General features: G+C 58.7%; 8 protein-coding genes across 8 annotated transcripts; all 8 read left to right on the top strand.

Annotated features, from left to right (window-relative positions):
- Nucleotides 1-1,076: 1,076 nt before the first annotated feature.
- LDBPK_210760 (dual specificity protein phosphatase, putative) lies at nt 1,077-2,942 on the top strand (the record flags this gene model as incomplete). Its single annotated transcript, XM_003860545.1, has 1 exon — nt 1,077-2,942. The coding sequence occupies one exon, from the start codon at nt 1,077-1,079 to the stop codon at nt 2,940-2,942; it is 1,866 nt and encodes a 621-aa protein (XP_003860593.1).
- Nucleotides 2,943-6,638: 3,696 nt separating this feature from the next.
- LDBPK_210750 (hypothetical protein, conserved) lies at nt 6,639-7,085 on the top strand (the record flags this gene model as incomplete). Its single annotated transcript, XM_003860544.1, has 1 exon — nt 6,639-7,085. One exon carries the CDS (start codon nt 6,639-6,641, stop codon nt 7,083-7,085), a length of 447 nt encoding a protein of 148 aa, XP_003860592.1.
- An 884-nt stretch (nt 7,086-7,969) lies between these two features.
- Nucleotides 7,970-9,262, top strand: LDBPK_210740 (histone deacetylase, putative; the record flags this gene model as incomplete). Its single annotated transcript, XM_003860543.1, has 1 exon — nt 7,970-9,262. One exon carries the CDS (start codon nt 7,970-7,972, stop codon nt 9,260-9,262), a length of 1,293 nt encoding a protein of 430 aa, XP_003860591.1.
- Nucleotides 9,263-10,402: 1,140 nt separating this feature from the next.
- On the top strand, nt 10,403-11,413 carry LDBPK_210730 (metallo-beta-lactamase family-like protein; the record flags this gene model as incomplete). The annotated part of the gene is made up of 1 exon (XM_003860542.1): nt 10,403-11,413. One exon carries the CDS (start codon nt 10,403-10,405, stop codon nt 11,411-11,413), a length of 1,011 nt encoding a protein of 336 aa, XP_003860590.1.
- Nucleotides 11,414-12,713: 1,300 nt separating this feature from the next.
- LDBPK_210720 (nucleotide-binding protein, putative) lies at nt 12,714-13,697 on the top strand (the record flags this gene model as incomplete). The annotated part of the gene is made up of 1 exon (XM_003860541.1): nt 12,714-13,697. One exon carries the CDS (start codon nt 12,714-12,716, stop codon nt 13,695-13,697), a length of 984 nt encoding a protein of 327 aa, XP_003860589.1.
- Nucleotides 13,698-14,701: 1,004 nt separating this feature from the next.
- Nucleotides 14,702-17,098, top strand: LDBPK_210710 (hypothetical protein, conserved; the record flags this gene model as incomplete). Its single annotated transcript, XM_003860540.1, has 1 exon — nt 14,702-17,098. One exon carries the CDS (start codon nt 14,702-14,704, stop codon nt 17,096-17,098), a length of 2,397 nt encoding a protein of 798 aa, XP_003860588.1.
- A 1,010-nt stretch (nt 17,099-18,108) lies between these two features.
- Nucleotides 18,109-19,878, top strand: LDBPK_210700 (phosphoglucomutase, putative; the record flags this gene model as incomplete). The annotated part of the gene is made up of 1 exon (XM_003860539.1): nt 18,109-19,878. The coding sequence occupies one exon, from the start codon at nt 18,109-18,111 to the stop codon at nt 19,876-19,878; it is 1,770 nt and encodes a 589-aa protein (XP_003860587.1).
- Nucleotides 19,879-21,909: 2,031 nt separating this feature from the next.
- On the top strand, nt 21,910-22,500 carry LDBPK_210690 (DNA polymerase eta, putative; the record flags this gene model as incomplete). Its single annotated transcript, XM_003860538.1, has 1 exon — nt 21,910-22,500. A coding segment is annotated over one exon (591 nt), but the record flags the coding sequence as incomplete, so codon positions are not given.

Genomic DNA, 22,500 nt, shown 5'->3' with positions numbered 1-22,500 from the left:
TCAACGCTTGCTGTCAAGCGAGAAAAAACGAAGGGTCTTGGCGCCTTACGCTTGTACAGCAGGTAGCGCGTGGGGCGAAAGGAGCCAAAAAGAAAGGAAAAAACGAAATGCACAATGCACGAGAGAGGGGGAGAGGGCGAGCGAAGGAGAGGAGAACAAAATAACTCCCAGGTGCTATTTGCCTCTCTGAATAAAGCACAGAGGATACACGCACACGCACCAAAGAAGAACACCTAAGCGCAAGTACACAACTTAGCCTATTAAAACTAGTGTAACTAAAACCAAAACCGAAAACAAAAAAGAAGCAAGAAAGGGTGAAGGGGACGCTGCTGTACCTCCTGTGAAGACGCAGCAACGGATGCGTGGTGGTGCTTGCGCACCACCGTAAGAATGTCGTGTGCGCCTGCCATGTACTGTTGTTCAGCGAGTCGCTGGAAAGAGATCAGGATCTTGCCGAGTCGAGTGCCTACCACGGCGCATCCCCCTCTAGATGCGATGTCAACTGCCCTGTTCAACTCCTTAGAGCTTCATCCCAATGCGATCGAGGCTGTCGTCTTCTGCCTTGGTCCCGTAGTGAGCCGCTGTGCAACGTTTTCTCTTTCTGTGTGTATGCATTCAATCCCCTCTGTTGTCTCCGTTCTCCTCCCCTCTTCCGTTGTTTGTCTTCTCGTGTCTCCGCCACTCTCTACTCTCGCCACAACGTTCGTTGTAGAAGAAAACAGAAAGCGCGCGCGCACACACAGACGCAGACACAAGAAGACCCAGAGCTGGCCTCTGCGACTCCGTACATGCTGAGTGAGACCGTAGTCAAACTACTGAGTGCTTCGTTTTTTTTTGTTTTGCTGTCCTTTCCCCTTCCTTTTGTGCGAAGTGCCACTCTTGCGAGGTGGGCACTCATTACAACTCTCGTGTGTGCGCGTGTCGGCGCACCTGCTCTTGTTTGCTCCCCTCATCTCTCGCTGTTTTTTTTTTGTTAATTTCATCTTCGGGAGCGTGTGCGAAGCCCTGTCAAGTAAAAGGCGAGCGTAATTTCATACATTCGGTAGGTCTGATTCAGGAAACGAAGAAGACGCGAGATGGACGATTTAGTTGCGGTGCGCATCAAGGACGGCATCTTTGCCGGCAACGCCGGTGCTGCGGCAGACAAGACGCTTTTGATCATGAACAAGATCACTCACATTATTAATTGTGCCGGTGCCGAGGTCGCCGATTTTTTCCTTGGTGAGCCAGGCTTTAGCTACCTCTCCTTCCCCTGGAAGGATGCTGCCGGCTCGGTGTGCACCACCATTCTTTTCGATGCTGCCGACGACAATATTCACCGCGCGGTGCAGTTCATCGATGAGGCTCTTGCAGCAGGCGAGTGCGTTCTGGTGCACAGCGTGTACGGCAACTCGCGCAGCCCTGCCCTTATCGCAGCATACATGATTATGAAGTATGGGTGGAAGCTAGAGAGCGCACTCCTGTACTTAAAAATGGCGCACCCTGATTCCGACATTAAGCCCCACTTCCAGCGGCAGCTGCGCCAGTTTGCGAAGCGCCACGACGTGGATCATGATATCTTTGCTCAGGACGTAGACGACAGCCAATTCGGCCTCGACAACGACCAGTGGATGCTGCGCAACACCCTCCTCAACGGATTGCTGTACAAGGATCAGATGGCGAATGACCTTTATCGGCAGTGCGCCGAGAAGGTTGACGTGGGCAATCCCGTGAATGGCAAGGCAACAAAGGCACATATTACATTCGTGGACACCAAGAAGGGCACGGATGCGGACTCTCGGACGACTTGCCCTGTTGTCAACTGCGCGGCATCGTTCCCCGCAGATCCGGCCTCGGCGGAGCCCGGTAGCTTCCTGGGCTTGCGCGGCCACTCGTGTTTGCGCGCTGGCCGCCGCTTACCCAGTATTCTGAGCCGGAGCACGTCTCCTTGCTCTCGTCGGTTGGAGTCTGATCCGCGCACGTGCCCCAAGGGGCGTCAGTCTCTCCCGGTAGTTCACAGCGGGACGACAGAGACGAGTACAGGGGTGTTGGCCAAAGCTGTGGAGCGGGCCTCAGCACTGCGAGCATCGGCGCCAGCCCCCAGCACGCACAGCTCATTCTCTCATCTTGAGGACAAGTCCGCTAAAGGTAGGGACAGAGAAGGGGGCCCCGCACCGCCGCAGCTGCAGCGATCGTCTGCTGAGTCGATCCGGTCCATCGACTACGCGCGACTGGCGCCGCCGACGCAGCTGCGTTCGCCGTTTGCTACGCTCGGGTCTAGTCACAAGTACCGCAACGGGTCCCCGCTGCCGACGCCGAAGGATAAGAAAGTCACCACCAAGGAAAGCCACACACGGATACAGTCGTTGCCTGCCAGCCGCCCTGGCAGCACCACCTTGGTGAGTTCCGTCTCCATGCCGACGTCTGCGTGGGTCGGCAGCTCTTTCGGGCTCAGCAATCCTACGTCTGTACGAAGTACCCCTCGCACAAGTAGCCCCTTGGCTAGCAATAGACTAACTCGTGATGTGGTGGGGCGACCGTCGGCCGCAAGCTATCGCGGGATCGCGCCGTATCGCTCCACCGTTGTCCCTCGCACCGCCACGGAGCCCAGCTACCGTGCCCCACGGTCTTCGAATCCGTCACCATCGCGCCGGGGTGTCGACCACGCGACAGGCTCGCGAAGTGGCAGCCGGCGCCGCACCATGTCGCCTGTCTACCTGACAGCGAAGCGGTCGCCGAGCGGTGGGAGAACCCAATCAGGCACAGAGGACAAGCCGCATTCCCGCACTCGCTCTCCTAAGGGGCAGAAGCACCAGGATCCCAACTCTGGCTCGCTGAACAACTCCTTTGCGAGCAACGACAGCAACGGCACGAGTGGTGGTGCGAACGGGGCGAACTCCAAACACACGTCGACGGTGCGGCGCCAGCCGCCGCCGGTGATTTCATCGAGGAGGCAGGCTTAATATGCACACTCTCGCTACCTGTACCCTTTCATCGAGGCCGAGGTCTCTCATGTGTCTCTCTTTCTCTGCGTGTGTGTATATATATATATATGAATTCCTGCACCTGCGTGCCTGTCCATTGCCATTTCCTTGTTTTCCTCTTTGTTCTACTCTTTGTCTGGTGGTGTGTGCTGCGTGACACATCCCCAGGACGGATCGACCGTACAAGAAAGAGAGAACATGGTGACACTGACACGCAAGTCCCCGCACCCCCGTCGCCTGGTCTGTTTCTTCCATCGCCGATTTTTTTTTTGATTGCTTTGTTTTGTACCTTTTTGTTTGTGTTCAGCTGTGCTTGTGTACCGCTTTAGAGGTGCTGCTGCCGCTGCTGCTGCGGGTCTCTGCGCGTGCGCATCAGAGAGGAGGAGGAAAAGAAAAAGAAACGGATCTCTCCTTTCTCTTGTTTTGCCTTTACATTCATGCTCTTGAACGAAGCAGATTTTTAAAGACAAAAGCGCATCCAGCGGTGCAGCGCCCACTCACTCCTACTCCTGTGCACACACGCACGCACACACATCACCGTATTGGAGTACTACAGAGCACGCTCCGATGATGGCATTTCTCAATTCTACGTGCTTTTGTTGTGCGCGCCCACTCGTGTACGTGCAAGATCTCTGGCAGATGCCTTTTTGTTGTTTCGTGTCTTGTGTGTGTATATGTGCGTGGGGACATGCTCCATGTACTGGACTGGGGAGAGGGGGGGCGTTAGAAGAGAAGAGAGTTGAGCGCGTGTGCTGAGTACAGGGGCGAGATAAGGGAGAGATGGTGAAGGAGGCAGGGGCACGAGAGGATGGGTGAAGCGAGTCGAGATGCTTACTGTGTGGCCCGGAAACGCCCCTCCAACGCCCTTCGCCGCTTCTCTTTTCGTTTTCCTCTATCATTGTATCACGCTCTAGAGTTTCTTTTTTTTTGTCGTGTGATCTGGGTAGCTCTCTCTCTCTGTAGCTCGTGCTGATGCGCGCTGCTGCGTGTAGGGGGCAGGCAGTGGTTTTGCTGGTTTGTCAGTGACAGCGCTGGACTCCGCCTTTCCTCACTCTGCTGTCTTTAACATTCGAAGAGAGTGTCTGCTCTGTGTGCTCTCCGTCCTTTGCTTCTTCCTTCTGCATTCCGTTTCTCTGCCGTGAGTCTACTTTATCAAGTGCTCACGTGCCTGTGTGTGTGCTTGTCTTTGTTCTTCTGCCCTTTTCTTTGCGTACTTCTCGACTTGTCGCAACGAGTGGGACAGATTATAAGGCAACCAACAAGCGGCAGCTTGAGCGGGTCTGCATGTCACTCCCTCCTTCCTTCATTCCATGCCTTCCTCCTCTTTGATTGCAGAGAGTGTGCTGAAGAACTAGACCCGTTGCACAAGAGCCCCCAGTTAGTCCCCTTCCCTTTTTTTCTAGCGTCATGCAGATGGTAGTGTGCAGAAGTGCCTCGCGCTCTACCATGCGCCTCTCACTTTTGATGGCCGAACAGGTTGATGACGATGGCGAAGAGGTCGAGTGACATGACCTGTCTCTTCCTCACGCACTACATTCAAAAAAAAAGGGATGAGGGGTCTGCGTTTCACGCATGCTGGCCACCACCACCACCACCGCCACAACAAGACGCATACACACACACGGGCACACATTGCACAAAACGTGTTTCAGGGCGTTCTCTCTTTTTCTTGTGCTTTTCGTATTATATGTTTTTTTTTTTCATGCAACGTGACGTCACTCGTGTTTGAAGCTGCCCACACATAGACACCGAGAAATATCCCCACTCACCCACCCACCCACCCACCCACCCACTCCATCACGCAACACCACTACCACCATCACCACCCAGTTTCCGCTCTTTCTCTCTCTTATTATTATATGGTGTGGTCCTTGCTTGTAGTCTAAAACTGTTACTTCATCTTTCGCAGTCTTTTTCTCTCGCTCCCCGCCGCCTTTGTTGGATGGTTGATTCTAGGACGTTGCTGATTCGATGGTCTCGTTTTTTTTTGTTGTGTGCGTGTGTGTAGATTTCATCCATCTCCGCCTGGAGGCCACCGTGACTACGCACCCACCCACACACACGTGTGGTGCACGTGTCCCTCACCGACTTAAGATGAACAAGGAGAGGCAGAGAAGCGCACGAAGAAAGGGGCAGAAACGTAGAGACATGACGAATGCGCATGGGAGCGTGGTGAAGTGTGTGTGTGGGGTGAGGGGGAAGGGGAGCGGCAACGATGAAGTGACAAAAGGGGTCATGGCGAATGTCGCCACTGCCCGGAATATTTGCTACGCGTTGTCTTCTCTCAATCTTGTTTTTTTTTTGCCCCTTTCCGTACATGCGAGGAATATACAACGTTTCTCCCAGCTAATGCTCCTCTCACATTACCAACTTGCCACCCTTTCCGCCCCGCCCCCCTTCCCCTCCCTTTGTCTCCGCATCTTCTGTATAGTCCTTGTGCTTGTTCTTATCTCCTCCGCGTAAATTTCGTTGTTTTTGTTGTGTTCTCCCACCCCATCTGTGTCTTTGTCTGTGTCTTTCTCTCTGATCACTTGTCATGTGTCTTCCGGATTGCTCGCTCGGTGGGGCGTATAGTGCTTTCGTTGTCGGGTCACCCGTTTCGTCTTTGTTGCCTTTTTAGCTTCGTATCTCTTTCATGTCCGATTTGGCTCCTTTGTTGGTTCTGAGTGCGCGAGTGCGTGTGTGCCCCCCCGCCCTCTATCATATATATTCCTCCCGTGTGTTTTCCTTCGGCGTGCACGACTCTCTCTGTGTATGTGGTGGGTCGATGCATCGGCATTGTACACAATTTTTTTTTCGGTGTTGTTTGTGTCTCCTGGTATTGGTATGCCTTCTTCACCCCTTGTCGTTGTCTACTGCATGAGACACGGAGGCGGAAGCCATATTTTGATTGCCCGGCAGCTCTTAGCCTGTGTGTGTGTTGGTCTCTCTCAGAGAGAATTTGTGCTTGGGTCTTTGCTGAAGGCGTTTCCGTGGCTGCTCTGTCCCGGTGCAGGCGTGGTGTATGTGTGCGTATTTTTTTTTTCCTCCTCCTGAGCAGGGGTGGGGGTGGGGGAGAAATAATAGCACGAATCAAAAGATCAAGGATTGAGGCCGCAGGGGTGTCATGTTCCCCGTCAACTTGGTCAGCACGCTTTGGTAGGACGTTGAACGCATGTGCATGTGTATGTGGTGGATATCGATCCCGCAGAGGCATACTCGCGTCCCCCTTGCGGATTTCGAGTGATACTCCCAGTAAGCAAGTCTGAATTCGACGGACCTACACTCACCCCTCACACATACACACACCGGTCACCACCAAACTAGATCAAGATGTATCTCTACCGCATCCCTCTTCTCTCATGCCATCGATAACGCCTAGCATCGGCACGCATCCGGGTGATATCCGCGACACACGCACACACAGAGATATGTATATGCACATGCACATACATGTGCACTGCAAACTTTAGAATACTTTCGTCTCACCCCACCACCCACATCGATCCACACGCCGACGCAGATCTGTGGCGTTATCGTGCAGTTGCTTGAGTGTTCCGGGGTGTCTTCCATGGTAAAGCGGGCCGCTCTGTTCACTCCTTCCTCTCTACCTTTGCGAGGTGATTCTCGTGGAGAGTAAGCCGGGCAGCCTCTCGCTGGCCCCCACCCTCCTAAGCCGTCCCTTCTTTGATAGACATGTCTTACAATGGTCGCAAGCTGAGGTACTTTGTGGAAGACTCGGATGGGTGGCTGCGCCGGAACCAGCAGGTGGCGGAGCAGTTTGTGATGGCTGAAGATGATAGGGAGACAAAGGAGATGCTGAGCCTATTGGCACCGCGAGCTCACTTTGCGAGCTTCTGGGGTGTGGTGCGCGGGCTGCCAGCGGCAGTGGCGCTGCAGGCACAGGAGCGAGAGCATCTGCGCATCACATGGACCTCTGGGCTGCAACCTTTGACATCCCGCACATTTGCCCGCAACGGGTATGTGCACGTCCTCGACAGAGAGCGCATTTCATTCATTCCCATTCTCGGGCCGTGGCTCTCTTCCTTTTTTCAGAGGCCGGTGCAAGAGCTGCTGGTGGTGCGGGACGGCCGCGTGGTGTTCCGTAGTATGGGCTATGTGTGGGACATCGGCAAGCATTAGCGAGGGGAGAGTGAGAGGAAGGGAACAAGAGAGAGGGAGAGAGGGTGGGTGCGTATCACACGCCCCGCCAGACAGCGCGCTTCTCCGCTGTTTTCCTCGTGTTTCTATCGCGGGGGGGGGGTCGCAGTGCGGGAGTGACCAACAGCGTGTGTTTGGCTCTCCTCCTCCTACTGTCTCCACGACCCATCCACCCACCCATCCATCCATCTATTCATCTCCCTTTGGTCTTTGGCCGATCTACTCTGCTCTGTCTTTTCAATGGTGTCGCTTTTTGTACGTGGGCGGTGTGGCGCCGCCAGCGCGTGTGAGCGTCGCGGAATTTGGCTCGAACAGAAAACGACAAAGCAAATACACGGAAAACAAAGACTTTGGTGCACACCAGCACACACGAGTGAGGCGGGCGGGTGGGCGGGAGCGGTCTGTGTGCTCCCTCGCCTCACAAACGTTTGCGCGTCGTTCCGCTGTGGTCACGCGAAGATCTTTATTTTTTTTTTCTCTCTTGCGCCGTTGCCTAATGGTGAGACGGCATAGTTGTCGCCGTGTGTTTAGGGCACAGTGAGAGACTCATGCTAACGACAGAGTAGCTGCATCTCAGTGCGTTCATCTGGGAGAGAGAGGGGAAGGGGTGTGCAGCCTGCTTCTCTGTTGATTCCACCATGCGTGCGTGTGAAGCTGGTGCTGCTGCTGTCAATTCTATTTTCTATTGTGTTTCTCCTCTCCACCTTCTCCCACGCTGGGGGTGTGAACCATCAAGTCGGCCGAAGAGGGAGAGGGGAAAAATCTCTCCCTCCTCCTTTTCCTCCTCCCCTTCTCCTCCCGTTAGGAGAGGGTTGGCGCTCACTTTTTTGCCTCTTAGAAAAAGGTGAGTGGGTGGGTGCATCGCCATGCACGCGGTGCACAAGGATGATGCCAGGGCACCGCTTTTGAATACCGAAAGCCGCTGCCGCGTGGCGTTGATTGACACCTCCGGCTACGCCTCCGACATGAACATCTCTGCCTTTGTGCCCCAGCACGCAATGAAGCCGTATCGTGTGCTTGCGGCAATGGAGATTGTGCGCAGCCTCAAGATCGATGCTCACTGCCGCACTGTCGTGCCGCCTCTGGTGAAGGTTGAGGAGCTGATGGCATACCATACCGACACCTACCTCGCGAACCTAGGCCTGCACAGCTGCCGCAGCTGGTTGTGGAACGCGGAGACGTCGAAAGTTTTCTTTTCTGGAGACTGTCCTCCGGTCGAGGGGCTGATGGAGCACTCCATCGCTACAGCCAGCGGGACGTTGATGGGAGCGGTACTACTCAATAGCGGCCAGGTCGACGTGGCGGTGCACTGGGGTGGCGGAATGCATCATTCAAAGTGCGGCGAGTGCTCCGGGTTCTGCTACGTGAACGACATCGTGCTCGGTATTCTCGAGCTTCTGAAGTGCCATGACCGGGTTCTGTACGTCGACATCGATATGCACCACGGCGACGGCGTGGATGAGGCCTTCTGCACGAGTGATCGCGTCTTTACACTCTCACTGCACAAATTCGGTGAGAGCTTCTTCCCTGGCACGGGGCACCCGCGCGACGTCGGCTACGGTCGTGGACGCTACTACAGCATGAATTTGGCTGTATGGGACGGCATCACCGACTTCTACTACCTTGGCGTATTTGAACATGCGCTGCACTCCATCGTGCGGCGCTACTCACCAGATGTAATTGTGCTCCAGTGCGGCGCCGACTCGCTCGCTGGTGATCGCCTCGGCTTGCTTAACCTGTCGTCTTTTGGTCATGGGCAGTGCGTGCAGGCGGTGCGTGATCTCGGTATTCCGATGCTGGCGCTCGGTGGCGGCGGCTACACGATTCGCAACGTCGCAAAGCTGTGGGCGTATGAGACCAGTATCTTGACTGGTCACCCACTACCGCCGAACACGGTGCTCCCGGTTGCTGAGATGCCGCTGAGCGGGTGGCTCTTTCAGGACTCACCCCTGCTGATTGTCGCGCAGGACCGCAGCAATCACGTCTTACCAGGGCTTCACTGCCAGCGTGCGTACCAGATGATGACGGAGCAAATCGACCGCCACGTGCCGCACATTCAACCGCATCCGCGGCTGCAAAAAGCGTCCACCGAAGCAGCAGCAGTGGACAAGCAGGTGGAGGACGGCACGACAGCCGTCGAAGATTTCAAGCGACAGTAAATCCAACAAGGAAGTACGGAGGGGAGGGGGGCTGCGAGTCACAAGGCACACACTCGGGAAACCGTTAGATTCACCACCACAAGCGTGAATCGACGACGCTGGCAATCAACGAAGCAGCGCTCAGAGCAAGGGTATCGTATTGTCTGAAGGTGCTGACGCAGCGAAATCGGGAAAAAAGGGGAGCGACTCACTGCTCACAAGGTCGTACAGAAAGGCGCAAGCGTTAACGTTGCTGCAAAACCTGCCAGGGGTGAGGACTCCCAGAAGGGAGGGGGCAGAGGTATGCTGAGGCAGTGGTTAATCTTTCTTTCTGCTGCTTGCTTGCATGCGCACGCCTGCGCTCGACACGTGTATGTCTTTTTCTTTTTTTCGCGTGTCCTTGGTGTTCTCGTTCTACCAAACTCTCGAGGGCAGCACATCCTCCCTCCTTCGATGGTGATCTCCACCTTGTCTCTTTCTCTTCCCTCCCTTTTCTTGTTTTTTTTTCGAGTTAGTGCTTGTAACTACCATATTCGGCAGGGGTAACGACCTACACACCCACTCACCTGCGCTTGCCGCTTTCGTACTCGTCCAGCTTTGCCCGCCTCGCTGCCTCTGTCCCCACCTCCTTCGTTGCGACGCCTTTTTTTGTGGTTGGCCCGCTTCCTGGTGCTCCTCAGACGACTTGGTGCGTGGACTCGCGCCTCTTTTTTTTCCTTTTTTTTTCTTCTGGCCTCACTGTATTCTCCGTTTGGTGACTGCGTGTAGGCGTGTGTGAGCCGCTCTCCGCTGTTCTTTTGTACCACCCCCTCCCCCTCCTCACTTCATATGTCGCTCCGCCTGATTCTGTGCCTCTGCCTCTGCCCCGCTTCGCTGCCACACGTCTCTCCGCGTACGCCGGCTTCGTGTGCGTTGGCTCGCTTTGTTTTCCATCGTTCGCTTGCCGTTCTTTCTGCCCCACTCCCCTCTTTTTTTCTCTTGTTGTGTGTGTCTGTGTGTGAGTGTGCGTGTGCGTGCGCGTTACACAGTTGCTATCCGAGCTGGCTTCCCTCGGTGCCGTATCTGCCAACGGAAGTGTCGTTCTTCTCTTTCCGCTTTTCCTTTGCTTCTCCCTTCACCTCCTCTACCTCTTCGTAGTCGTCTACCCTCCCGCAGCCAACGATGCACGCTGGAGCTGCCGCCGAGGCCGCCATGCCGCCTATCGCGACGCTGTCAAGCCGCGTCGTGCGCATCATGGGACTCAACCCGGGCTACATGACGCTGCAGGGAAGCAACACGTACCTCGTCGGCACTGGACAGGAGCGGCTGCTGATCGACTCCGGCGAAGGCGTGGAGGGCTACGGCCACCTTTTGCAGAAGGCGGTCGACGAGGAATCGACTCGACTCGGCGGGCCCGTTCTCATTTCGAAACTGCTGCTCACCCACTGGCACAGGGACCACATCGGTGGCGTGGAGACGGTGCGTCGCCTCTTTCCACAGGTGCAGTTACTGAAGCAGCCGTCGCAGTACGTCCACACCGAAGTGGATGCCTTGTGCCAAGTTCCACCTGAGGTCGTCAAGGTAGAGGGCGCCACGCTTCAACTGCTTCACACGCCCGGCCACACCGACGATCACCTGTGCGCGTTTTTGCAGGAGGAGCGCGCGCTTTTCACAAGTGACACTGTCCTGGGCACTGGGACGTCCGTGTTTTCCAGCTTCAAGGACTACATGAACTCTTTGCACGTGCTCGAGAGGATGAAGCCAAAGCGGCTCTACCCGGCGCATGGCCCCGTCGTCGAGGACGGCACCGCACGAATCGAGGAGATCATCCAGCACCGTAACACGCGTGAGAAGCAGATTCTCCAGGTGCTGTGTGAGCGCACGCACGGAGTCGCCGCCCTGGACAGTGAAAAGGGCCTCACCGTTCGCGAGCTGGTCGATATCATCTACACTACTATCCCCGCTGCGCTGAAGACTGCCGCTGGCTCCAACGTTTTCCACCACGTGAAGAAACTACTGAATGAGGGGAGGGTGGTGGTGCGGTACGCGCCTGCGGATCTTGTTCACTTCTTGAAGGATGCCACAGACTACACCGTTTTCGGAGAGGGGGCAGATGCCGATGTGAAGGTGATAGAGCGCATCTTGACAGAGTTTCGCGTGGCGGCTGCGGGGGTCTCTTCCGGAGCGCCATAATCTCACGTCTTTTCAACCGCGTGCTTTTAGATGGGGAGCAGCAGAATCTTCCTCTTCCTCCTTTCCCGCACATGCGAGCCGCTGCCGTGCAGGATCTCCTGAGTAGAGAGGAGCATGGGCAGGTCTTCGCCCACCCAGTCCAGGGTGCATGGTTTCTGCCTTGCTTCGCTTTCTTGTGTGGCGTGTCTCTCTTGCTGCCTTTCACATTTCTGCCCTGTGCCGATGCCACCCTCAACGCCCCACCCCACCTCCTACTTGATGGGGGGGAGACGTGGGAAACAAAATGCTCGTGCATGTGTCTGTGTGTGCGTGCCTGTTGGAAGGAGGAGGAGGAGGAGGGCGGGGGAGCGACGACAAGAGGCGTACAGGTGACAGCAGCACTGCAGTGGCACGTTCACGCGTGTGCTGACGCATCTTGCCCGCGCTCTTGCTCTTGAGCTTCACGTTGGCCGGACCCCCATCGTGAGGTGGAACCGACAACAGGGCACGCAGGGGACTCGTGTAACGGATGGCGGCAAAGAGACGTAGCCGGCCACAGCGCTGAGGCTCCGCATGGCGAGAAAAGAGGAAAAAGAGCGGCGCGCACAGCTGCACTAATCCACGTCGTTGCGTGTCTCTGTAGGAACGCTGCCGCAGCGCCCCCTTCTCGCTGCTTGCGGCGCTGCAGCAGCCAAAGAGGAAAGAACCACGATGTGCTTTCCTGCTGCGATGCTCAAGACTGCGTAGGTGGATGCGTCTGAGGCCCTGACGCGCTCTTCCTTAGATTTCCTTCAGAGTACGTGCCATGGTGTAGGTGGGCGGAGGCCTGTGTCTTTGCTGCTTCTCTGGCTGCACGCACGTGGGATCTGTGTGCGTGTGCGGGACGCATCTGCCACTTCGCCCCGCCTCCCCCTCCCTCCCTCAACACCACTGTACATATTCACGAATAACACACCCGCATATATAGGGAAGGGCACGACAAGGACGTGCGCGCGGGGTAGGTTGAAGGTGCATCCGCCCTCTCTCCTCGTGTTCCGTCTTGTGCACATTGGCGCGACGTACGCACGTTGGCTTGCACGCAACCACACACATCATAGTTTATACACAGACATCTATACACGTATGCATATGCGTGTGCGTGTGTGTATGCGTATGTGTGAGGCATTTTCTTGATGTCCCCCCCCCCATTCTTGCTTGCTCCCCTGTCTTACACGTTTGCGTGGGTCCTCGCCGAATACTACCGGATTTGCAGCTGCGGTCACGCACACATATTCTTACGTGATATCCCTTTTTTTTTGCGTAGTGGTGGTGGTGGCGACCAATGGCGACGGCGCAGAACGCAAACCCCGAGTGCGTCGGCCCCGAGAGTCCGCAGGCCGGCATTGCGCCCTCGTGCCAGGGATGCCCCAACGCCGCTATCTGCGCATCCGCACCCAAGGGCCCCGACCCTGACATACCCCTGATTCGCGAGCGTCTTGCCGGTGTGAAGCACAAGGTTATGGTCGTCAGCGGCAAAGGCGGCGTGGGGAAGAGCACCATGACGAAGGAGTTGGCGTTTGCTCTCGGAGCACGCGGACTGTCTGTCGGGCTGATGGACATGGACATCTGCGGGCCGTCGCTCCCTCGTCTGACTGGTGTGCGCGGCGAGGATGCGCATCAGAGCGCTGGCGGTATCGAGCCCGTCCTGGTGGATGAGAACGTGACGATGATGTCGATGCACTACCTGTTGTCGAACAAGAACGAGGCGGTGCTGTTCCGCGGTCCTCGCAAGAACGGCGTCATCAAGATGTTCCTCAAGGACGTGATATGGGGTAATCTGGATGTCCTACTGATTGATACCCCACCAGGCACCTCCGACGAGCACATTACCGTCAACTCGCTGCTGCAGCAGACGACGAACGGCGTAGACGGTGCCGTGCTCATCACCACCCCGCAGCGCGTCGCGGAGGCGGACGTGCGTCGTGAGGTCAACTTCTGCCAGAAGGCGAAGCTGCCCATCCTCGGCCTCGTGGAGAACATGAGCGGCTTTGTGTGCCCCGGGTGCCACAAGGAGTCGCAGATTTTTCCAAAGGAGGAGGGCAGGGAGGGCAGGAAGGAGGGTGCCGGTGTACGGCTTAGCCGCGAGTTTGACGTTCCCCTCTGGGGGGAGGTGCCGCTGGACCCGCTTCTCATGAAGGCGTGCGAAGAGGGCATCTCCTTCTCCGAGTACGTAGAGAAGAGCGGGATGACGAGTAGTACCACGCTGGACGCTCTCTTCACCGTGGCCGACCAGCTGATCGCCTCTCTAGGGATTCAGGTGGACTGAGGGGCTCCAGATCGATGGGCGAAACCGGTCCCTCGGACTTTCCGTCACTCCCTCTCCTGCGGGGGGGGCGGCAAAACTGTTGCGACTCTTCCATTCCTCAGGCCAAAGCGCTACAGACACACACACACACACTTGATCAAGCCCGAACGGCGCACAGCCAAGCGGAGCTGCAGATGCGCGATGCGGGAGTTTTGAGGCGTCGGCGCGTATGCGCGTGTTTAGGCAGGGAAAGCGAGGAAGGGGAGGGAAGAGATGAAGTGCGTTCTACGTTGCCGGTGAACAGTGACATCGTTCTATAGCTGGTGATGATGACATGGCACCGCACATGTTCTGTGACACTTCATTTTTTCTTCTCCCTGATGACTGGTGAAGGAGCGCGTGGCACACACACACCCCTCAGTGCGTGGCACCTCAGGGACCAGTGCACCCACTCTCTCTGTCTGGGAAAAGCCGGGCAGCCCCCTCCCCCATGCCTTGCCAAGTGCCGAGCCGCTTCTGGTGGCGACGGGGTCAGGTACCTACGCCGCAGGGGGGAGGGTTCAGAGCGATGTGTCGCTGCTGGTGCCGGCGGTGGCGTCCTGGATGACGTTGCATCGGAGTGGCCCGCGACAGCGAGGCAGATCTGTATCCATCCACATGATGGGCAGAGCGTCATCGTGACCCGAGCGTCTCCCACCCGGCCCGGCCCTCACACCGCCCACTGGTGTGGGTGGGGTGCCCGAGCGCCACCGCGAGGGGGATGCGTCCGGTGGCGGCCGGCATGGTGGGCGCGGCTGCGCGGCGCCCCGCGAAGCATGGGCTGTGGGCGTGGGTGGGGGCGGGGGCCGTGCTCTCCGATGGCTGGGTCGGCGCGTTACTGTGGCGCGTGTGTGTCTACGGCTGCCATCGGCCCACGCGAGGTTGGGCCTGTGACGGAGGAGGTGTAGACAGGCGTTCGACCTCGTGTCGTGCGGCAGAGAAATGAATATGTGAGGGAAGAAGGAAGTCTCTCATCGTGTCTTCTGATGCCCTGCCGTTGTGTAGCCATTCAGCAAAGCAGATACAGAAGCACATACGCTCGCGGTCTCATGGGATGGCCTTCCGCTCTTTCCTGGCCAACGCCTATTGCGTGTGGGGCACATATGAAGTCGTTCTCTCTACAGAGAGAAAAGCGGATGGGGCGGAGGAGGCGCTCGCGTCCCTTTCCTTGTGCTTTGGGCTTCTCTCGATGTGCATGTGCGTCTTCAGCTGTTCTCCTCTCCGCCTCCTCGCCCGACGCGTGCGCACACACGTGCGTTTATGCAATCGCATCGCTGGCGCACTTTATTTTCCCTTGCCTTGCAGCTCAGGGACAGAGAGTCGGCGAGCAGCAGCAGCAGCAGCCACGCTTCTTTCCCTCCCTCCTTCTCACAGGAAGGCAACAGCAGCAGAGAGGGAGCGTAGGCAAGGTTTATCTCAGGCTGCGCATGGGTGGAGCTGGCCATTTGTTGCTGTCATCCAGCATGTCCGCTATCTCCTCCTTTGTGCTTGAGTGTGCCCATGCCGGGCGGTGGGTGCGTGGGCTGATGGCCCTGCAGGAACAACACCTGTCTACTGAGCCGTGCATACGTGTCGCATGCGTTGCGCTCGCCCAGGCTGCGGCGCCGCACTCGTGGGCAGCAGCGCTTTGTTTACTCCGCCCATCAGACGCGCTTCGACACCCGCGGGAGGTGTGCAAGACGGTGGACACCATCGCCCGCCATGCGGAGCTGCCTATTGAGGTTTTCGAGAGTTCGATGGAGTCTTTCCTGCTGTCACTGCAGCAGCTTTCCCAGAGCAGTAGCCACCCAGCGTCAGGCTCGTCTAGGCAGTTGGCATCGATTGGACCGTTTGAGGGCTTGAGACTGGCGACGCCCAGCACCCCCATCCAGCGACAAGTGTTTCTAAGTGCGACGCAGTGGTGTGGGTGGGAGACAGCGGCACGATTGCTCGCCTGCCTGCCGTCGCCTCTCCCTCGAGCATGTGTGGAGCGGGTGCAGGAGCTGCGCACGCTCCGGCACCGCATCTTACGCGACGTCGGGCCTTTCTGCCACTGGGGAAGCCGTGCCGCTGTGTCCTCTGTCATCGACAGTGCCGAGGGGCCGCTGCCCACCTCCCCTCAGGAGACGTCGTTGGCGGAGCAGTTGGAAAGGATGGAGCCGTCTCCTGCGCGGCGCTACTCCGCACGCGATCGGCGTGAGCTCTCTTGGCTGCGTGACCACAAGCGCCAGCGGCTCCTGCAGCGCACGAGGGAGGAGGAGAACATGCTAACGCGGCAGGCGGCAGAGGATGTAGCTCCATCCGCGCTGAGCGTGTGCGCGGCGTTGCGCGCGGTGTCGAGACTACCCTCCGCTGCGTCTGTCACAGCACCCAATGTACTGTGCCGCCATGTGCTGACACTGGCACAGTCGCGTCGGTTGACTCCAGATATCGCGTTGCTTTACGGCCGTGCGGCTGGCCTTTGCACCCCACACTCGTGGGAGGCCACAGTGGATACGCTAAATCGCGCTGAGGTGCGCGATGCCCGGCTACACCGTCAACTGACCACGTGGGTGATCAGTCGCGGCAGCTGGAGGGCTGCCCTGGAGCGACTTTCGCAGCTTCATCGCGACACCTCCGGTGCTATGCCGCAGAGAAGCGGCAATAACACCGGCGACTTACATCGCGGAGACGACGCAGCGGCTTCCTTCGACTGCGTCCAGCGCACTGCCGTGCCGGCGTCTTATCTGCACCGTGCGGTACCGCAAACGTCGCGGCCGTGGTACCGCTTGGTCTCTTCCCGCCACTCCACTGCCTCCTTGCTTCGCCAAATCGCCGGCGCCCTTGCTGGCGGTGTGCGCCTGGACGAGGTACAGCTGAGTGAGGCGGGGAAGGAGTGGGCGGCACACGGCCGGTGGGAGGCAGCTCTGGCCTTGTACTACCGCTTTCCGCTACCAGAGTTTCAAAAGTATGCCACGCGCAGCCTCGTGACTGCGCGCCCCGCACTGCCTCCCGTGCCGTCAGTCTCGCACCCTCCCGCGAGCTGCTTGCAGATAGGGTCTGGCCCCCTCCCTGGCAGCCCTTCCAAGGACAGCGCTGCTTTTTATGCGTGCACAGTGCTCGAGCTCCTGGTGCCGCGGGATGGTGTCCGCTACGACCGCGCGTCCCCTCCGCGCCCTGCACCGCCGCTGGGCACCTATCCTGCGTGCCTGGTGATCGATGCGGCTGCGGACTGGTCAGAGGCTGTCGCTGTCTTTCGGGCGTGTGTACGCCGTGGCACTCGGTGCAACCCGCAGCTTCTCAGCACACTGATGCGCCGCCAGGACTTGCCTCCACAAGAGCTACGTCAGATTCTGAAGAGCTACCCTGCTGCCGTAAACGATGGTGTGCGGCGGCGTGCCAAGGAGGGCTTTGGCGTTGAGTGACGCACTCGCGGTGGGGGTTTCGGCGGCGGCATGCGGCCACTCCACTTTTCACGTAGTCTGCCGCCAGCGCCCGCACGGCTTCGGATAGGGGCAAAACGGCCCGCCGGAAGGTTACGGGGCTGGGGAAGGAGTACATGGGAGGAAGACGGCCCGGCACTGCTGCTCTGCCAAACCCCGCAGGCCCCTCATGCCTCCCCATGCCATCCCGACTTTGCTGCTTGTCGTGAACGTAGGCACCGTTCTCGTCTGTTGTGCGTTTCTGTACACGACGGCGCGCTGATGTCACAGTGTTGGAGTTGGCTATGTATGTCGCTGACTCGCTCAAGACGATCATCTCTCCGCGATACCGCCGCCCGCCTGCGTGAGGTGTGGTGGTGAAGGGCATTGTATGTGGACTGGGTGGAAAGCCAACGACGGCGTTAATAACATCAGCATGCCATCCGTACGCAGGCGCCGACACTGGCGCACACACTCACGTGGGTGGCGCATCCGACATCTGCTGGCAGAGTGTGTACATCTGCAGTGACGACAAGGGTGCTCCGTGCGTCATGTGTTCTTGCCTTGACGCTCATCTGCCTACGTGCACCTCTCCTCTTCGTGATGTCCCTCTCTCCCCCGGCCAACGCACACACGCACACGCATACGCTTCACCTCCTTTGGTGTTTGCTTGAAGAAGTGCAATGCTCAAGAAGCCCACGTGATACGAATCACCTCGTTCGCTGTCGTATAAGTGCCCCGTCTCGGATCCGTTCACGAATTGCCCCCCCCCCCCCGCTTCGCCACCGCCACCGCCCACCATCAGCGCCCCACGCAGGCATTACCACGGCGACGGGCAAGAGTCTCTTCAGCTCCCCTCCCGTGCTTCTCCTCCTCCTCCGACGCCCCACAACATCACGTTTCGATACCGCCGCCATCTCCTCCCGCGCCTGGCCTCCTTGCCGGTCTTTCGCTTTGCCCAGCCCTCCACCACCGCGCTCTCCCTACACCACCTGCACCTTCGTCACACACAGATGGAGGTGCCAACGACAGCGTACAAGGACCAGAAGCCGGGCACATCGGGGCTGCGCAAGAAGGTCACGGTGTTTCAGCAGCCCAACTACACGGCGAACTTTGTGCAGAGCACCTTCAACGCTCTGCATCACCAAGGCGCCGTGCCAGATGTGCTCGTCGTGGGCGGCGATGGCCGCTACTACACTTCCGAGGCGGTGCAGGTGATCCTGAAGGTCTCCGCCGCGAATGGGGTGCGGCGTGTGTGGGTGGGTCAGCACGGGCTTCTCTCAACGCCGGCCGTTTCAACAATGGTGCGCCGTCGCCGTGACGCAGACGGGCGCAAGGCAACCGGCGCTTTTATCTTGACGGCCAGCCACAATCCCGGCGGCCCGGACGCCGACTTTGGCATCAAGTACAACTCTGAGAACGGCGGCCCGGCCGCAGAGAAGCTGACGTCCCAGATTTACGAGGAGACGGTTAAGATTACGCACATCAAGATGGCCGCGACGCTGCCGGAGGTGGATATCCACACCCTCGGCACCTACACCTTTGACGACTACAACTTCCAGGTGGAGGTGGTCGACAGCTTGGCTGACTACGCTGCGTACATGCAGGAGGTGTTCGACTTCGAGGCCATCAAGGCACTCGTGCAGCGCCTCGACTTCAAGGTCCACGTGGACAGCCTTCACGGCGTCAGCGGCCCGTACGTTGATCGCATCTTTCACGAATGCCTTGGTGTGCCCAAGGCCTCCCTATTCCGCACGAACGTCCTGCCCGACTTTGGCGGCTGCCACCCCGATCCGAATCTCACGTACGCGGCCGACTTGGTGCATGTGATGGGGCTGCTGCCAGACGGCAATGCGAACCCCGCGATGAAGCATATCAGCACGGTGCCCAGCTTCGGTGTCGCGTTTGATGGGGATGCGGACCGCAACATGATCCTCGGCTGCCGCTTCTTCGTGAACCCGTCCGACTCACTTGCCGTGCTGGCTGCCAACGCCGACTGCGTGCCCTTCTTCACCCAAAGCGGCAACTCCGGGCTCAAGGCCGTGGCGCGGTCGATGCCGACGAGCGGTGCGGTCGACCGCGTCGCTGCGGCACAGGGCTTCACGCTCTTCGAGGTCCCTACGGGGTGGAAGTTCTTTGGCAACCTCATGGACAGCAAGGACGTCTACGGGGGCAAGGACTTGAACCCTCTGCTCTGCGGCGAGGAGAGTTTCGGCACGGGCAGCAATCACATCCGTGAGAAGGACGGTATCTGGGCGTCGCTCTTCTGGCTGTCGGTGATCGCGAAGCGCAACGTGCCTGGCACCCCGCTGGTCGGTGTCCAGAAGATTGTGGAGGAGCACTGGGCGACGTATGGCCGCAATTACTATAGCCGATACGACTACGAGGACGTTTCCGCTGAGGCCGCGAAGGCCGTCATGGAGACGGTCGAGAATACAGTGGTGGAAGACGTGCCGCATCTCAACGGCGTCGCGTGCAAGATGATCGACAACTTCAGCTACACGGACCCCATCGATGGCTCCGTCTCGACGAAGCAAGGCGTGCGTGTGCTCTTTGAGGATGGGTCGCGCTTCGTGCTGCGGCTGAGCGGCACCGGCTCCTCTGGCGCCACCATCCGGCTCTACCTGGAGCAGTATATGGACTCAGCCACGGTGAAGTCACACTTGGCAGAGAAGACGCTGCCATCCGCGAGCACCGCGCTGAAGGCTCTCATCGGAGTTGCGCTGCAGGTGTCCAAGATGGAATCTCTGACTGGCCGCAAGACACCCACGGTGATTACATAAGCGGGCACAAACAACGAAGAGGACGTTCTTGTGTGTGTGTGTGTACCTGCGCGCGTTCCCTCTTTCGTTCCATAGGCCGCTGCGCTTTCCTCTTTGGCGGCATCTCTCATCCGCGTGTTTGCTTGTGTGGTACACTCCCACTACTGTTTCCTCCTCTATTTATGTCATTTTTTTTGTTCGCCCTCCGTCTTTTATCGTGATGGCGGGTGAAGGGGATGTGACACTTCAGCACCCACTCTCTCTGTCTGGGAAAAGCCGGGCAGCCCCCTCCCCCATGCCTTGCCAAGTGCCGAGCCGCTTCTGGTGGCGACGGGGTCAGGTACCTACGCCGCAGGGGGGAGGGTTCAGAGCGATGTGTCGCTGCTGGTGCCGGCGGTGGCGTCCTGGATGACGTTGCATCGGAGTGGCCCGCGACAGCGAGGCAGATCTGTATCCATCCACATGATGGGCAGAGCGTCATCGTGACCCGAGCGTCTCCCACCCGGCCCGGCCCTCACACCGCCCACTGGTGTGGGTGGGGTGCCCGAGCGCCACCGCGAGGGGGATGCGCCCGGTGGCGGCCGGCATGGTGGGCGCGGCTGCGCGGCGCCCCGCGAAGCATGGGCTGTGGGCGTGGGTGGGGGCGGGGGCCGTGCTCTCCGATGGCTGGGTCGGCGCGTTGTTGTGGCGCGTGTGCGTCTACGGCTGCCATCGGCCCACGCGAGGTTGGGCCTGTGACGGAGGAGGAGGTGTAGACAGGCGTTCGACCTCGTGTTGTGCGGCAGAGAACGGACCCGTGGGAAGCGGATGAAAGCGCTTCTCTCTCCCTGTCTTCCCGATCAGCTCATGCATACGCGTTTGGGCGTGCTTCATCCAGCACGCACGAGCGCCTACACGTATGCACAGACACCATTGGCAGAGGATACAGTGGAATGTAACGTGAAAGGGAGAGGGGGGGGGGCGTGGCGGTGACGGTGGTGACTCATGGATGCGTGCTTTCACGTGTGTGTACGTGTGTACTTTGTCTCTCCGCATGCGCGTCCGTCTGTGTGGAAAGCTCTTCGTGTACTCAGCGGCGATTCACGTCTCTCTCGCTCTCGCTCTCTCTGTGCATTAGCCGTTCTTCTCTGTTTCGGATCCATGTATGTGCGTCGCAGCGCCTCTCAGCCGATCTCTGGCGAAGAAGGAACGCTCGCAGGCTTCAGGTGGATGACGACTGCGTCTGCAGCGGTGCTTCCGTCTCACTTTGCATGCAGATCGACACCACCACCGCCATTGTGGCTTCTGCTCACAACGAAAGTCGGTAAAGGAAGTACACAGGAAAACAAAACGTGTGGTGCACGGGCTGCTCCTTTCCTCTTGCACCCCTCCACGTGGCGCCGTCTCTGTCGTCTCCCTCCTCCGCCCCTCTTCCCTTGGCGGGCTTCGGTTTTGCAGCTCGACTCCCTTTGTTTCTTCGCTGGATGTCTTCCTTACTTTTTCGCTCGTGCTGTCTTCTGGGCTGCAGCGCGTGCGCAGGCACGCCGTTGTGCGCGTGCGATACACATACGCACACACGCTCGCACTTCCATGAAGATGGCGAAAACAACGTGTGCGGTTTCACGTGCGTCTCGCGCCATACTTTCCGTTCCTGTTGCGGGCTTGCCGAGGCAGCCCCTACCTCCCACTTACCTTCTCTCTTAGTGTGAGCGAGTGTCCGCTGGCGGATGCGCGGTGTCCCTCCACACGTCCACCTCGCTCTTCTCACGCTCTTGACATCTTCTCCGTTGATGTCTCTGTCTCTTCCTCTCTCTTCGTGAGAGGTGAAGGGCGCTTTCCCACTGCTGCCATCTGCCAATTGCTCTTTTCATCCTTTTCTCTTTCTTCTGGGAGCAGCACTGTTCTCCGGGTGCACGGAGTGGCGGCATCCAACATCACCTCCACCTCTTCCTGCTCTCACTGAGTGTACCGGTGGGCACGCGGGGGGTGGTGGTGGTGTTGTGTCGCCCACAAAACACAGGCGCATGCACGCGTGCACACTCTAGTTTCCATCCTTCGACCCGCCGCTGCGCCATGGCACTTCTCCCTTCTTCTTCTTTGTCCAGTTCGGATCCGATGCGGTGCATCGCGCACATTGACATGGACTGCTTCTACGCTCAGGTGGAGGCGGTGCGCCTCGGCGTGGACTGCCGCGTGACGCCTCTCGCGCTTTCTCAGTGGGGCAGCCTCATCGCGGTGAACTACCCGGCCCGTGCGCGTGGGGTGAGGCGATTCAGCAACGTGTCGGAGGCGCAGGCACTGTGCCCTGGACTCATTGTTGCGCTTTCACCCAGCTATCGCATGGGCGAGTCTGTGAGCCAGTACCACCCGCATCCCGTGCAGGACTCCTACAAGATATCTCTAGAGCCGTACCGACACGCGAGCCGACAGGTTTTCTCTATCCTCGCTGCAACTCCAGGAGTACAAGTTGAGAAAGGCAGCGTGGATGAGGCGTACGTTGACGTGACGGAGGCGGCGCGACAGGAACTGGCGGAGGTGCGTGCTGCCGCCGCGGGTGCCTCGCTGGACCCGCTGGCGGACGTGATGGAGCCGTCGACGCGGCTGATTGAGGACCGGCGCGCGGAGATGGAGGCCTGGTTCAGCGCTCGCGGGACGTCGCTGGCT

The sequence above is a fragment of the Leishmania donovani genome, chromosome 21 (genome assembly GCF_000227135.1).
Source record: "Leishmania donovani BPK282A1 complete genome, chromosome 21".
NCBI lineage: Eukaryota > Euglenozoa > Kinetoplastea > Trypanosomatida > Trypanosomatidae > Leishmania > Leishmania donovani.
Note: the sequence above shows the minus strand (reverse complement) of the source record. Positions and strands in the feature narration are given on the sequence as shown.